The sequence below is a fragment of the Cyanistes caeruleus genome, chromosome 15 (genome assembly GCF_971803275.1).
Source record: "Cyanistes caeruleus chromosome 15, bCyaCae1.hap1.1, whole genome shotgun sequence".
NCBI classification, from domain to species: Eukaryota; Metazoa; Chordata; class Aves; order Passeriformes; family Paridae; genus Cyanistes; species Cyanistes caeruleus.
Window position 1 is genome coordinate 8,425,410 of NC_141715.1, and position 17,673 is coordinate 8,443,082.

Here is a 17,673-nt window from a genome sequence, read left to right on the forward strand (position 1 = left end):
AAAAAACATGGTGAAAAAATACCAAGATGAGTCAAACTCTTCTACATAAAGCACCTCAAGCTGTGCCTAAATTGGGAACAAGATGTAAGTATGAATATAGCTCTACATTAATGCACAGGACAGACAGAGGAAGAGAGGCATAAAGCATATGGGGATATCACAAAATAGCAGACAACAACCACAAAATCTGTACTAAGTTTACCTTGATCAAATGGCTTGTTTGGATTCCAGTTTCTGAAATAATCATCCTAAATGGGAATAAAAAAAAAAAAAAAAGAAATTTCAGGAAAAATACAATCAGTGTTTTCAGTACTATTTCACACAACTAAATGAATCAATTTGTGTGTTGATTCTAACAGATTTAGCTCCAGTCAGATAAGACTATCAACAGGTTGTGTCCTAGAGAGTGGTTAATGCAGGTTAGAAATTAAAGAATGAAGAATTCAGCACCTTGAGTTTTTCTTCTGGATTGTTTTTGAAACCATGTCCATTATTAAGTATTTTATAATAACTCTGTATTATTTCATGTTAGTCTACAGTCTTTGACAAGAAAACATATTGTTCAGGTAGTATAACATGATCCACACCATCTTTCACCACCATTCTGTGGTGAAAGGTCAGCAAAGTAAATTCAAAGATACATCCATTTGGACACATGTAAATCCCACCATTGTGAATGTAAAGAAATGCAGGAGTAATATTGCAAACATTACATCAAATAGTACATCAACTTCCAGGAGCACTCACAGTGAATATTTTTGTCTCTGTTCCCATTATTAAACTTGTTTCAAACTAGTCTATCTGTAGACAGAATGGAAAACTCTTCCATGTGTTGGATCAGTCTGTATTCTGTGTACTTAGCAAATATTTATCTGAAGGCAAAGTTTTCCCTGCTTCAGAGTGCCATCAACCCTAGTGATGAAGAACTGGGAGTTAAGCCCAACTGATGTATCAGTTTCAGCATATTCTGCATCTCACTTGTGTCCTCTTTGAGAGGACGTGGTAACAACAGAATTATCTGAGGTGAGGAAGCATAGAAAATTTCTACAACACTGTCATTTTTTCTGCATATTCATCTTTGCTTCCTTTTTAATATATCCAGTATTCTATATTCATTTCCTGAGGGATGCCACTAAAGAGATGTATTCATCAAGCTGTCCAGAATGACACCAAGATTTCTTTCTCCTGCCAGGTCGGTAACTAAAAACCTATCTGTGTGAATAAGACATCTAAATTATTTCTTCTGTAGGGCTTTGTTTATCTCCAGTACACTGAATTTCACATGCTCTCATGCTATCCAGTCACCCTAACCTGGAATATTTTGGAGATTTGGAAGTCAGCATGACTTTATGGGTTCAGAACAGGCTGCTACAGGAGGAAGGACTCCAGAGCCTCAGTGAACACCAGAAGATGCACTTCATGTTCCTTCCAGAACACCATGGACAGCATGGAGACCATGGATTGTTCTGCTGCTCTGGAACAGGCAAGCACAGGCAAATGCTGGCTTAGATCAAATCATTCTGCATGACTAGCAGGAAGAAATGTATATATTTTTTAAGCAATATGTTCATGCTCAGTGTCATACCGACTTCATGGACAGCGATAATGTTCCACAATAACAGCAAAGACTATTACCCATAATTTATTTCAGATACATCAAAAGTATCCATATTTTTTTCTTCACAAGTACAGGGTTTGGCACTAGAAATAGAATCACAGGCTTGCCTTTGAATTTCACAGCTTTGCTAATACAAAAACCCCCTCATGGTTACACAATGCTTTGTAACTGATGATGATGTACTGCTAAATTCACCAAGCATTAATCACTTTTCAGAATGTGTTGGGTTTTCAGCTTTTATAGCAGAATTTTTTTCAACAACAAAATATTCTTTTTTGCCTGCTTACATTTTTTTCCAAGGTGTTGCTTTGCTGCTGGGTTTTCAGCATCAGAAACTGTTAAATAATTCAACTCCCAACAAGGATTTCTTATGCTGGTGGCATATGGAACCAGTTTTGAAAGGATTGGAAAGGGGGTTTATCTCAATTTCAGTGTCAAAGGAATATTTTACAAAAAATGCACCTTCCTCACAAAAATACCTACAACACAGCTATCTCTTCTGTAGATCTATTATTCCTCCTCTTCTCCTTCATGCACACCTGTTTAGTATTCCATTTTGAAAATTGAAATTATGTTTATTTTAGAATGTGCCTGAAACTAGTGTGATAACATAGAAAATACACAAGGAAAAATATGGGAAAAAAAAAACCTAAAAGGTGAAATAGAGAAAACCTTTGAGATTTTCAAAATATAAAGCCCATTATTATTTATAGGGGTAAATACTGACTATAATTACATTAGAGCACTGCAGTCTATAGCAGTACAAAGTAACTTATGCCAGTTGGACAACTGTCCTGGTTTCAGCTGGGATAGAATTAATTTTCCTCTTAGCAGCTGGTACAGCACTGATTTAGGATGAGAATAATGTTAATAACAGACTGATATTTTAGTTGTTGCTGAGGAGTTTTTACTCCAAGCCAAAGACTTTTCAGTTTCCCAGGTTTCTTCAGAGAGAAGCCAGGAGGAAGAATGGCCAGGAAGAGAGACACAAACTGGCCAAAGGGATATTCCACACCTTAAAGCCCAGAATATAAACTGGGGTGAGTTACCTGGGGGGAGATGGTCAGTACCAGGGGACCAGCTGGGCACTGCTCAGCAGGTGGTGAAAATTGTACTGGGCATTACTTGTCTTTCTTATGGTTTATTTATTTTAAGAGCCATATTCATGTCTGAAATAATAATAAATAAATAATAATAAATATTAATAAATAATAATGCTGTTCTTATCACAAATCATGGGGTTTATTTTTTTTGTCCCCCCCAGCTCTCATCTCTGTGCCACCCAGGTAATGGGGAGGGTGAGGGTGTGAGTTGGGTGGTACCTGGATTAAAGCACAACAACACAAAATACAGCACCAGGGCTTCACTTCAGCATCAACACCAGCAACAACTGAGACTGAAGGGTTATGGCAGCATAAAGGTGAAACTCACCCTGTAGATATGGAGAGCAGAAAATCTGTGTCACATTTAAATATACCCTTCAAGCTCTGACTCAGAAACAGACAGGGCTTTGTGCCAGTACTCAGGAAGGGGCTGAGATTTATAACAATATCCTCAAATGACTTTTGTTAGAAGGTGGAACTCTGGTTGTCATTGAAGGAGTATCATCATTTCACTGTAACTTCTTCCAACAGAGAAGCAGCACATATATATTTATATATATATACACATATATAATATGAAAAAATACAATCAACTTGATTTAAGAGATTTAAATTTCCCATTCAGTAAAACACCTTCCTGACAGAAAGACATCTGTGCATTTCTGAGCATTCTACTAAGGTTGATACTAAAACATCCCTTATGCCTTCTGTAACAATGAAAGTTATGCAATTTTCATATTAACATGTTAATTAATCAATATTCACACATTAATAATTAATATGTATCAATGCATTTCATTTGTAACAATATTAACAGCTGATCAGAAGAGTTTAAAATATAGAATGAATTATGATATATTGTGAATATTTTTATTCACTCTATGGATATTTACAAGTTAAAATTGAGAAACCTACCTCAACTTCCTGAACACGTAAGCATTACAAATGAGAAAAGAAAAAAGAATTAAATAAAGCAATACAAAATTAGGTTAACATTCATCAATTTTCTCCTTAGTGGCCTTTTAAATGTGAAATCACTTATTTCAGATGACCTTCACCCCCAAATGAAACAATTTTCTCTTTCTTTCCTGCCTTTTCCACCTCTGCTGCCATGACCCAGTTTTTATCTGCTGCACTATTAGCCAAATGCCATTTTACTAACATGTTTCTTTCTTGTAAGGCATCAAAAAAGGCTTTTTCATTCCCTTTTGGCAGGCAAAACCACCATAAAGTGTTTTTCCACACAGTCATCTGTACATACCTGGTATAAGAGAGACGTAATTTAGTTTTTTTCCTAGCTGACTTTAAGGAGTCTTTATTGGCTGGACTTTGAAGGCAATGCAAAACCAGGCACAAGGCCACTTCAGTGCAGCAGGTGACAGCAACTGAGAAATATTTTTGATGAACAAATATTTGAAAATATCTTTCTTGCATAGAATTCACACTTTGAAGGTTTTGCCTATGGTTCAGTGGTTGCATATGACTAAGCTGATCTTTTAATTAACTGAAGGGACTCTGCACACCTAAAATCATGTATGAAAAGAAAAGAGCTGATACTGCAAGCCAAGGCTGTATCAGAGACCCTTAGCTCAGCTCAGTGTTAAAGGAAAGTGATGTGTTGGCTTGGGCTCTGCAACTGGCTTTGTATGGACTCTGAATCTCACATCACAGCTTAAATATTCCACTTCCAATTACAGGAAAAGAAATTCAACTCCTGTCAAACCAGGCCCAATGCAATTTTTGAGGAAATCTAGAGTTCTGTTCTCACTAGGGGTGGGGTAAGGCCTTTAGCAAGATTATTTTCTGCCCCCTTTATAAGGTTTATTGCCTGCCTGAGGTGGGCAACAGCCTGGGGAGGCAAGGCAGGGAGCCCAGGGGACCCTCACACAGAAAGCTCAGCAGTGACTTCTCCCCACCTTAATTACATTGCAAGATTTGGGACAGGAGCTTCCTTTTCAGTTCTGCATCTGTTCACCACTGAGCATAATGGAACCCGTCTAGATTTTACCCTCAGATTTAGGAATCAGTTGTGAACAAAACGAAAAAAAAAAATCATAAAAGCAAATATAAATTGCTAGACTTGGGCCTCAGTTCTTCATTGCATTTTTATTATGTTGATCTGAGCAATCAAGAGATTAGAGCAAACACATTTTCACAGAATCACAGAGTTGGAAGGGACTGCCAAGAATCATCAAGTTCAACTCTTAAGCAAATGGCCCAAATGGGCATCAAAACAGTGACCATGGCATCACTAGCACCATGTTCTGAAGTCCATTTCACCACATCATGTAGAATAAATTTTTGTTTCTTAAGAAGACCAAAATTATCCATTATCATTCAATAAGTCAAATCCAGCCAACTTAGATTGATGTGCTATCAACAAAGTCAATCAAGAGAATATTCATATCTTAAAATAAGTATGCAAAGGGCATGTCAAAAACACTAACTTAACACTTCACAAAAAGTCAGAACAATCAGAACTTTCAAAAATCTCATTCATCAGAACCCTCAGATTCATCAGAATTCATAGACTGGGTTCTGATTTACAAAGAAAAAAAAAATAAAAATCAAGCCTTGAAGTAGAGCTGGGTCTAAAACAATTTCCTGTTACCTCAGAAAAGTCAGCAAATAGAAATTGTCCCTAAGACCAGGACATTAATACGAGACTGTTCTCCTCTCCTATCACCCCTTCTATCACTACAATAACAATACAGTTTAAAAGAAAAAAATTAATGGCAAAATCAAACACATTTATCCTCTCTTCCTCTACCAACTAAGAAAGTAAACAACAGCTTCTTGTTCTCCTGAAGTTTAAGTATTAAAGTTATTCCCACTAATCCTACTCTTTTGTCATTTTGAATTTAGTTATTACCTAAGACTTGATATTTTGGAAGAGTTAATGAAGCATGGATAATTTAACACACAAACACTCTCTACACTTTATTTACTTGTCAAAAAGAAGCTCTTGCAAGATGCTCTTATTTATAAATACAGCCAAACATTAGCTAAATGGGTTCATAAATATTTATATTTGTTGCATTAATTGAGCTTATAACTTATTTGTATGACTCCAGCAGAAACGAGATGCTGACTGAAAACATTCCCCTGATTTTGTACCTTTCAGAATCAGCTCAGCTCAGTTTGCTCCCCCAAGGCCTGGCAGGATCCCTGAGAACTGGTGCAGAATCATCAGGAAAACCTCATCACAGACCCCTCCTGAGGAAGCTCCTGCACAAAGGAGCAAGCCCAGGACTCGCAGAGACCCCCAAGGAAGCAATCCTCATTCCCAGCCCCTCCTAGCCAACAGGAGTTTAAATTCCTTAGTACCTCCAGGAAGAACATTTATTAACACTGCTTTGCACCCTGCTTAGTGTTTCCCTCTTTCACCTTCCCTTTATGAATAAACAGTTTACCCTCATAAGGACCAACTGAAAAATGTAATTACCAGCTCATGGCTTTTGTTAAAATTAGCTCCAGAAAGATGCAGCTGCATTTTCTGCCTCTCTACCTTGCAGTGCAGATCACTCCAACACCAAGCAGTGTCAAAGCACCAGCTGCTGCTTGCTGAAGTCAATCCACCCTGTCATAAATACCTCCCCAAGGCCCATTGCCTGTTTTAAGCAAATAGCTTGTGTCAGCGAATTACACATTATTTATTTATCTATTTATTTTTTTATTTGCTTAAGAGGAAGAGAATGTATTTTACCCACTGAGTACTTCAGTGAACAAAGCTCCCCAATGAGATCTCTACGTTCAGATGTCTCTAGCTAATTCTGTGCTCTCTCTCCCAGGAATCAGAGAGCTGCATCCAAACAGGATGCTTTGGCTTAGTGAATTAGTAATGCTGGTGCTGGAAATATTTAGTTTTAAATTTTGTATGGGAAAGGTTTAAGTTTAGTGAGAAATGTCGCAGAAAGGCCAGGAATATCTGGGTTTATTGAAAGAGCTCCCAACATTAAGTGGTGACACAGAGAATCCATGGCAGAAGGAAGCAGAGTCAAGCTCATGTAATGAAAAGTCTGCAGATGCCAGGACCTGCCTGGAATGCTAAGTCATTAATAAAAATATAATGAACTGATAAAAGTATAACCATTCACATTAGATTCTTATATGACAAGTACATTAACAGTGGTTTATTAATAATAGTATAAAATTCAGAAATAAATATCCTAATGAGTCCTCAAATGTGTTGACTGATCATTGTTCATTGAAAAGATCCTTGACCATATCTTACAATCTCAGCTTTCCCATAAGACTCAAATTCTCAGCACACAAACTTTGGCTCAACTACCACTAATGAGCAAGATCAACTTCTGGCCGTATTAATGGCCCAGAATGTTACTGGGTTTCTATTTTCAAGTATTAAAAGGATTTTTTGGTTGGTTGGGATTTTTCCCTGCTAAATCAGGAGGGATGATTTGCTATTCCTGTTTTGCTGAAAGACTTTTCCAGAAGTTTCCATGAGCAATAATGATAAAGTGGAAGGCGACACTTTCAGCGTAGACTTTTCTTACCCACACTCACAATCATTCACTGGGGTGGCAAAAAATTTAAAAATTAAATTTAAATATTTGGAATAAAATTAAATTTTATTCTTTTTATTCCTTTATTCCTTACCCCTCAGCCCATATCACCCAGAATAAGAACTGACATTCTTTACAACTCCTCAGCCCAGATCAGCTGGAATAAGAATTGTCATTCTTTACAACTCAATCACATGGGCTTTTGTATAAAAATCTTCCTGCTGCTCTCTTGGGTTTTGCAGTTGGTTGTTTTTGGGGTTTTTTGGTGGTTTTTTTTGGTTTTTTGTTTTGTTTTTGTGTTTTTGTGGTTTTTTTGTTTTTTTGTTTGTTTTGTTTTTTTTTTTGTTTGATTGGCTTTAAGGTTTTGGGGGAGCTTTTGGTTGTTTTTTTTTTAGTTTTTAGGTCTTTTGGTAAAAAGACAAATATAGTAAAAATTAAAAATACTTCTTAAAAAATCCCAAACCACATTTTGTTTATCCAAAAGAATGAAGCCAGAGTGTATGTGTACAATGCTGAGGGCTAGCAGATGCTCATTTTCTCTGCTTGTGCTCCAAGCAGGATGAATGAGGGCCAGCTGTGAGGCAGCAGCTCCAGAGCTGCGGTGGCACAGCCCTGTGCCAGCACACATGGCTGATAGAGCTGGAATATTTGGGTGCCTGGGACACACAACTGTCTGTGCTGGCCTGTGCTGGAATGTCTAGAACTGGGGGGCTGGCAGGGGAAAAGTGTCTTGGTTTTATTGTTCTTTGCTCTCCTTTTTGGCAGACTAACCTCAGAACTACAACACACTTGTGCCTGAACTCTTCCTCTCATTAGCATGTGCTAAAGAGTCTGCTACCCCTGCTTGAATGAAATAATTCTCTCTAACTTCACATTCACAAAGCTTTTCACACTTTAGTGTGTGCTGTGTCACAGCAGGTTCTGCTGCAGGCTGGACAGCTCTCACAAGGCCAGAAAGGCAGAACTCCTGAGGGATGGACTGGCTGGTCCCTGCTGGGCTGGATGTGCTGTGCTGTCACAGCCACAGCTCCAAGGAAGGGCAGGTTGAACACTGGAATGGGAACCATCAGCTCCCACTTTCCCCAGCTGAGCAGCACACAGTCAGACAGGAAGGAAGAAGAGGAGACAGAGATAACAAAAATATATTCCCTCTCCTTCCAGGTGCAATTCCTCAAAGCAGCACTGATCTCTGAACTAAAACTAGGCATGAATTCCCAGCTGGATAGCCACGTTAACTCACTGCCTCTGGTGAGCATTACAAGGTCCAAACTAACACAGAAAAATAACAGAAGTGCCCACCATGAAATGAAGATTCACAGGTCACATACTGTGAATCTCACTAGAATAACCTGGCCTAATGATGCTTTCTCACATGGTCATTTGCTCGTTTTCCACTTATCAAAACCACTATGCCTTTCTCAGTTTGTAATTGCAAATATTATTGGAGAATGGCCCCTGAAGGTTCTCTATATAGAGAGTAGTGTTGTTAATAAATCATATTCTCAACAGGGGTAATACTGAAAACAAACCTTGAAAGGACAGCTGCTAAACTCTTTCCATATCTTAATTTTCAGTCAAAAATTCAAATTATGTGCTTAGAAAGCAATTGTTTTTAGGCAGTTTGAAAGCCAAACACATTAACCTGAAGGTTATAAGGCCATTGGCAATGTGACTTTACTTTCAGTACCCTTGTTGCTTTGACAGTACATCTGCAGTAGCTGTTTTTCACACAATCAGTGGGGGTTTTTTAGCTGATTATCTGGGGGTTGTATCTGGAGAACAACACCCACATAAAAAAAAAAATCTAATGCTACCACTGCTTTCATACATGGGAACTGCTTTACAGTGAATAAAAATTTGCATAATGATTAAATACATTGCTAGTTCTTGGTTTATTTTACAAGTTTTCAGAAATTTGTTCTGAGTCATGTGAATTTTTTTCTAATTTGCCATAATGGGAATAATTTCATTATGAAATAAAGTGATAATTCTCCTGATATCAAAGTTATAAAATAAAAGTTATGCATTAAATACTGATGTTCTACTTAGATATACAAATCCCAGTGGTCAAAACATACAAGGCAACAAACAGCAGTTGAGTAAAATCAACTTCTCTAACTGATATTTAGGGACACAGTTTTCTGTAGAGACAATTAAATTGGTTACAATGTCCCAAGTCTTTCAAATACTTATTTAAATGCATAACTAATGACTGGAAAGAGACTGTATGAATTATACTGGATTATGAGCAATGCACTGTCCCTGGGAGCACACAGGTATTTCTTTGTACTTCACTTTGTAGCTTCAAGGAAAATCTAGTTCTGAGTATTGTTGAAGAAACCTTTGCAAAAGGTGAAATCAAACATGCTGCTGTTGAAAAGCAGAACTTTAGTCAATTTTAGCCCACATCTGAAATTTCTTAGAACTGCATTAGGAAGAAGCAGTCATGGGCAACCAGTCCATGACATAACCAGCTGCTGAGTGTGGGAGAGGGTTGTACACATTTTAGATTAGAAACCCTGTGAGCCATTACAAATGTGCAGTTTCTATTCCAGTTTATAACATCATTCTCTTAATTGTCTCTGACATTTTATCCATTCTAAGGGAAAAAAAAAAAAAACCACTACATCAAAAATCATTATGCAAAACTGAGGGCGGGTTAACAGGAGCAAAGCAGTGAAAAATGTGCAGCAGTTCCTGCAAACAGAAATGCTGATCCACCTCAGGTAAAGGCTCCTCACTTTGGTTGTCACTGACAACTTGAACACCCAGCAGGTTAAGTGCCTTGCTCGGTTTATAAGTGCTATCATGTGATGAAAGTGTCCATAATAGTTCTGATTCAGTCATCAGAGTCACAGAATGGTTTGGGTTGGAAGAGACCTTAAAGCTCATCCAGTTCCAACCCACGATGATAACCCCCAGACCAGGTTACTCAGGGCCCCATCCAACCTGGCTTTGGACACTTCCAGGGATGGGACAGCCACAAGTGAAGTCCCTTCATTCAGGAAAGTCCTTCATGATGCTCTTTGGTTATTGACAGACTTGTGTAATCTCTACCCATTTCCTGAAAAATCATTGGAGATACATGAATGTAACTCTTTTTACTGACAGTTCTTCATTAATTTATTACTCTGATTAAATACGATTTTTATGAATATTAAGAAATTAATTTTCTGTTGTTGTCAGCTGTAAAGTAACAGCGACAAGTTACCTTTCCTCAGTGACTGCTATTTGCTGTCTGGCTGAAGCAATAGCATTTTGTAGAGAAACAGGCTTTTTTGGAATGGTATTTCAAAGGATTTAGCTCAAGTAATCAATAACAATAATAAAAATAAAAAGATAAAAAGGCCAAAGAAACAAAATACTCTGATTCAGGCATCAGATAGACAAACTACAGTAATGGTTTCAGTGGCATTCAAATGTTAAGGCTGTTTTGTGTCCTCAGAACAGATTTCTACTACCTTTGAGCCTACTTTATTTTAGCAGAAGAGAGCACCTCACTGCTCAATTTGTGCATAATCTGTTTTTAAGAAATCCATAGAACAAAGGCAGCTTCAGATCCATGCTGAACATTTTAAGCCCCAGAAGCCTTGCATTTGCAATGCAAGAAGAAGGTGCTCTAATTTACACACCTCTCTTTGCAAGGACACCTTGGCAGCAAGGGAACTCCAGCATTATTGGATAAAGATTTTACTCCATCTCACCTTCCCCTCAAGGACGGACAGAGGCAGTGACCCCTTGTACCCTAAGCACAAATCCTAGAACTGCTCACCCCAAAAGTACTGCTGCAAATCCTGCATCTTAATGTCAGCTGGAAGTCAGTGACAAACCCCATTATGTTGCTATACTTGGACTCTTTGTTTCAGAATCATGTCAAACAAAGGAGCAGAAAGTTTCAAAGATAATTCAGCGGTGTTACTTGTTTTCAGAAACTTTGATCATTTTATTTATACATACACTGGCACTTGATTCATCATTTAAGATTTTTAATTCTGTACATAGGGAATTCCACAGAGTGAGCACTCCAGGAACAGCATTCAGTATCAATTACTGACACATGTTCAGAGCTGTTTTAGAAAAGGATAAATTATAAGTAAGAAATATATGTTGTATTAGGCTTCCACAGCTGTGATACCACGAAAAGGCAACATTCAAGCTAAATTCAGATATAACTGAGAAAACTAAGTGACCTTTGATTTCTTCCAGTAGCATGCAGTGGGATCAAGGAGGCACATCTGAAAGAGTCTCCTGCAGGAAGATATAATGCACTCCTGAGGCTGCCAGAACATGAGCCTCTGCATCAGTGACAGAAGGTCAGTATGTAGTGTGGCACGGAGAGAACAATGACATGAGAAGGAAACATGTAGCAAAACTTTATTTTCCAATCTCAGGAACCTTCTAACCAAGTGCCCATGGCTCAAGAGAGTATGGAGCTCCCAGATCTCAAAGTTTTGAACTGTTCAGTTGTAAACAGAAGTCTGCTCCTGATCTCTAGACATTATAGTTGCTCACTCTTGAAGGGATTAAATTATGAAATGGGTCTAAAGAAAATCAAAATAGCATTTCAGCAAAGAACAGAACCTGAAAAGACATCATTGACAGACATCTGAAGAGTACAGAAGGTCATAGAGAATTCTTTAAGAAAAAGAGAACATTTGCATTTTGATCAGCTGTAATTTTACACCTGAGGTCTAATACAACTAGCTGTTTAATTCTAACAACTGAGAAAATAGTTCAAACTTGCAGTGAAACTAATCTCCAACCCTTAGAGATATAAAATCAAAGGAAATGTGTATTTGAGACTGCAGCTGCAACTACAGGATATGGAATTAAAGAAATGTGCTGAGGATCTCTGAAAACATGCACTACAAGATATAAAACACTAAATTACCTGGCAATTTAGAGAAGCTGTGGCTGCCCCATTCCTAGAAGTGTTCAAGGCCAGGCTGGATGGTGCTTTGAACTAATTCTGGTGGAAGGTGTCCCTTCCCATTCCAGGGGTTAGAATGAGATTATCTCTAAGGTCTCTTCCAACACAAACCATTCTGTCATTCTGTGCTAATACAGTGTCATTAAAATATTGATGGAATTAAGACACGTTTTAGTAAGGCAGAGAAGATAATTTTTATATTAAAGCTGTAAAGTCTATTTGTAGGCTCTTTCAGATAGCTCAAATTGGAAATTACACTTCAAACCCACTAACATTCCATACTCCAAAAGATTGAATTCGTCTCTACAAACACTATGAAACTTCTAATTCTTGTATGTTTGGGATTTCTGAGAAACTAAATAACAGCAGCTCTTGCTCCAGTGGAGTTTGAACAGATAAAGAAAGCACCATTATTTAAGGAATAATTTGAAATGTGTTAAATTTGTTGCAAGCTAACCATGAAATGTGAATTATAATCATGTGTTAATAGGGAAGCACAACCCAAACTTTTCCAATTGCTAAGAAACAAACATCTGGGGACTTGCCTCATTCTAACTGAATTATAGAGAATCAGGAATGTGACTGCTCAGCTGCAGCAACATTCATTTAGATTATTACCTTGCATGGCATTGTCATTCCTGACACTGTATTTTGGCAGATTTCAAGAAGGCTGTCAAGCCATTTGTCAGCTCAGTCAAACATAATATGAGCTGGAGGAATATTTAAACAGAGGTGAACTCATTTTTACCCAAGTAGTTTGAGAAACGTTTGTGAGGGAAACTGCAACCTGAATTCAAGAGGAAAAAATCCAGATGAATGAAAAACATCTTAGGGAATTTTAATATTGGCTGAGGACTGGAAAAATCCGCTCTATATAACATTCTTCTAGATCTCACAGTTTGTCTAGTCCTCAGAAAATTATGGTTTAACCACACTGAGACATACAGACTGCCACAGTGGATGTTTAAAGGAAACAGCATGTGCTTGTTTTCATGTTAGAATCCTGCAATCAGTTAATAAAATGCAAATTATATTTTAGTGTATCGCTTCTTAACAGAAGCTGCTGGCTGAAAAGCACTTATGTGACAGAGGAAGGACCTTCAGCAGTGGCAATTTGCAGAAGCAGGTTTGCAGCTGTATCTCATGCAAGGAAAGCAGAGACACAGGTAAGGCTCCTACAGTGCAGATTCTGACACCTACATCAACAAGAGCAGGGTGCCTGGGGACTGGATTTGCAGAACAGGATGATTCACACTGAGGATCCAACATCTGCTCTGCTCATTAAGTTCACACTTTGCAGCAGACTAGCCCCAGCCTGATCCCCTGCACTGATCCCTTGGCTATGAGGTTCACATATCTCCAAACACATCTTGTTTTCTCTTTTCATCAATAAAGAATCCATTTCACATGCTCTGCAATGTGAGGAGTGCAGTGACTCGAAACAAGTGGGAGGTTTGTTTCTAAGGTACTCTGGAATGGAAACTAAAATGCTAATGAAGAAATGCCCTGTGCTCACTGCACACTACTTCAAGACCTTCAAAGACTAAAATAGATCCTGATTAGGGTGGTTAAATCTAGATCATGTGAGCTGAACTGCTGTGGGGTGAGCAATAATGACTGAAGAGAAAGTCTGACCCAGTGTGAGATGAAGTACAGAACTACACCAGAAGGTGAAGTACAATCCAGTAACAAAAGGGCAAGCAGGAACAAGAGCCATCTGCCATCAGACTATATTTTGCATGTCTTAATCATTCTTTTCCTTACAGCAGACCCTCTTCTGAGATTACATCTATAGTTCACCTCTGAGACAGGCTGGTAGATCCAGAAATTTGCTGGAAGGCACCATTATACATGGGCAAATATCCTTTCAAAAATCTAGTGTCATTAATCATGACAAGAGCCATGAAGAGCTTGAAGAAAATGGCCACAATGAATCTCACATCTGCTCAGAAGGATGAATAAACATACACCCCACATCAATGTCCCTGCAGAAAACAGTACAGCTTTATTTGGCTGTGTTTTGGCTCAGTAGAATCCCTTCTTCTCTATATCTGTAAATGAAGTAAAAAAATGGAGCCTTCATTTTTGAAAAACCCACACTAAATCAATAGACTCAGAACTTAAAATAACCATATTCAATATTCTGTGTGACTCTTTGTCACTTAAGATGTGACCCTGTAGTGTGCTTTCCTGGCTACCATATCTGTGCAATTACACTCTCAACTGCAGCCCTTTGCCTCCCTTAAAACTGCCTCCACTGACTGGTTTACAGCTTATTGTATCTAGCTCTGTATGCTTAATCTCACATTCCTGCCTCAAAAAAAAAAATAAAAAAATCATCAGGATTTCAAAATAAGGTGGGGAAACAGAAATTCATTAACCAAAAATGTTCATAATCCTGGATTTTAAGACCTTCAGTATCTTCTGAGTGCCCCTTCAATTGTACAGCTTTTCTCCTGAAGGTTTGCATTGATAATAGAGAACTGCACCATAACCTGTACATCTTTTATTTCTCTCTGCAAGGCTCTTTACAAACACTGCAAAGATTTCTCTGTGACTGCTGACAACTCCAGCCACAAAAGGAGTGTTTACTGAAGATTGTTAGCAGTTGCTTTTGTTCTGATCTTACTGCTTCATCTTTAGTATGCAACTATCTAAAAGATTTCTTATTACTTGCATTTCTTCACTTTGGCTCAGATTTTCTTCTTAGTTTTGCATTCAATCAGGCTAAATCTTTGCTCTCACTGATCTGTTAAATTTCTCCCAACCTCAGTGGCTTTCAGCCACCATGTTACATTTCATACAGTTTACAGTTAACCCTCTACTTTTTCCTTTATTCACTCAAATACCTTTAACTTGTTCTTCAGGATATGCACTCAATTTCTTTATTTCCTCTTATAATGAGCTTAGCCTGGCTGCTTGGCTTTCTGCAATCTGCATCTCCAATGTATTCTCACTATCTTTCACTCTGGCAATTCTTTATGTCAGAAAAACAACTCCCATTCTGCCTTCTCTTTCACTTCTGGCTGTCATTGAGATACCATGATTTTTCACCATCTATCCCAATGCATTTGATGGATTGTCACTAGAGTTTCTCTTTCCTAAATGTCCTTGATATCTTTAATTACCTATTTCTCTCTGTTTACTTTGCACTCACTGGGACAGATTATATAAATCAGCAGTACGTGAACTGAAATGAACAGATTTGAACAGATGTAAAAATGACAGAAATGAGAGCAGATTGCAGACTAAGGAAATAACACCTAATTTATATATATATATATATATATATATATATATAAAATGGAAAATTATGGCTGATCATTTACAACACTTCTTCCTGTGCTTAAGCATAACAGATTCCTTTCTGTCATCTGCAGCAACAGCACTGGAAAAACCAGCAATTCATGGCTTGCTTATGCTGTAGGGTAAAACAAAGTTACATGCCCGTGTCTTATGTCTTTATAATAAAAGAATATTTGAAGGAATTTCCTGAAAATTTATTATTTAGGGAGTGCTCACACAAAACTTGCCTTTCTTCACCATTCTGCCACTTCCAGATTTTTCACATATTTTTTGGTATTCTGATAAATGCTCCTTATTTGTACCTACAGAACCCATCAATGAGATAACGGATTGCTTCCTACTTTATATTTCAAAGCCAGACAACATTATTTTCTAGAGAAAGCTGAACTAGATTGTAGTTAATTTGTTTGAAGTTTTAATCATTCAGTGGTTCTGTGAAAACTGAGCCAAAGAATTTATCCTTAGAAAGCTGAACATTTGTTACAGCACATCCCCTGGACCTACCTCAACAACTTTATTGTCGGTAAGTTCAAAAAATAATAACATTCTCAATTTATTACAATTCCAGCATTTCCACACTGATTACATCTACTTTCAGTCCATTCTAACCAGGCTATAACATTGTATCTTTTTCATTTAATGGATTAAAATTCCACTTCACTAAGAAACCCTCCAAGTGCTTCTAATGCACCATCACTTCCCATGTGTTATTTAAAGAGTCACGTTCCTCTTCTTTGATGGTGAAGGTTTAAAGGTGCTTTGCTCCATTGCTGCACTGCAGACAGCAGTTCAGATGTGTACACACACACACAGCCCTGCCCCAGGGCACATCTCCAGGCCTCCTGGGAAGCTTGAGATGGGTTTGCTGGCCCCAGGGGCAAGTAACATGGGGGCACTGAGAAATGCAATGAAGGAGAAAGGTCTCTGATTGCTTGCCCAAGTTTTTTGGCTACATGGTTTCATGGGCTGTACACACAACTCTGATCTCTGAGATTTATTTTTCCACAGATGGCATGGTGATATTCAAAGGTAGCTTGGCCACAGTTAAAATTGATCATTTTCCCTGAAAGGCAGCAGCTGGCCTTTGTTTATTCCCTAACTCACCTACATGGCCTGTGCTCTGTGTGTTCCTCCTCTGACTGATTTGTTCACTGTTCTCCACACATGGCTCACCAGACTCTTCTCTTTCCCATATGAACAGCACTGTTGCTTCTGACAGTCACCTTCCCAGCTCTCTCCTCAAGCAGTTAAAAATATCTCCTCCTTTCCCAGGCTTGCATTTGGGAAACAGTTCTCCAGGAGCAGCTAATCCCCTCCAAAAGTAACCTAGTCAAGTTTTTAGCAGCTAAGATTATCAAATCCAAATACTGATAAATTTTAACACCTCAAAATACCATTCAAATCCCAGAAATGATCCTTGTTTTTTTCTCAATATATCTCTTAAAATGTCAAAAATTGCTTGGCTCTTTGGAGTGCAGTGCTCTGAGCCCTCTCTGAGCACTGAGCACAGGTACCTCTGCAGCTCAGCAGATTGATAGCTAAAATATTTGCTTTATTTATATACATCATATATATTCTCCTGGCTGTCACAGTGCATGCTTAGCTTTTCTGGAATGCGTAGCAAAATAAAAAATCCTGAGATGGAAGATGGATTGAGCAGGGCTGGACGTACAACCAACAGAAAAATCCTTCCTAAGCAACAATCATGCTATACTTGCTGCCTTATATATCAACATTATTTATTTCAGCTCATCATTCAAAATAAAGTAATTTCAGAGAGAACTGAGGGATGTTCTGGGGACCTCTCATCTCCTGTGTCAAATTCATATAAACACATAAAATGCCCAATTCCACTTAAAACCACTTTCTTCTATTTGAAGTGTGATGACCTACACTTCTGTATGCTAAACAAGCTCTTAACATTCCCTGTTTACTGCAATGTTCCCTTTAGCAACTAGAGCTGTGGAGTGGCATGATGATTGATCCTGCTCTTGAAATTGATTTACAGATGAAAAAAATATATTTTTTTATGTTCAACTGTATTCTAAACTGAGTTGTGATGTAAGGAAATCTGATTAGGTAAGAGTCTGCAAATTTTTTAATGGGTACTTAAGTTTTTGCAATAAGCAAATTTTTGCCTTAAAGAACAACCAAAAATTAAATAGTACATTTCCTTTCACTCTAAAACCTCCA

The 17,673-nt window shown here is 38.0% G+C and overlaps 1 protein-coding gene across 1 annotated transcript in view; it reads right to left on the bottom strand.

Annotated features, from left to right (window-relative positions):
• SPOCK1 (SPARC (osteonectin), cwcv and kazal like domains proteoglycan 1) overlaps nucleotides 1–17,673 on the bottom strand; it is a 274,227-nt gene that overhangs the window by 187,841 nt on the left and 68,713 nt on the right. Inside the window, exon 3 of the mRNA XM_086851450.1 lies at nucleotides 203–248. Within this exon, the coding sequence (XP_086707576.1) occupies nucleotides 203–248 (46 nt within the window). The remainder of the gene's footprint in view (nucleotides 1–202; nucleotides 249–17,673) is intronic.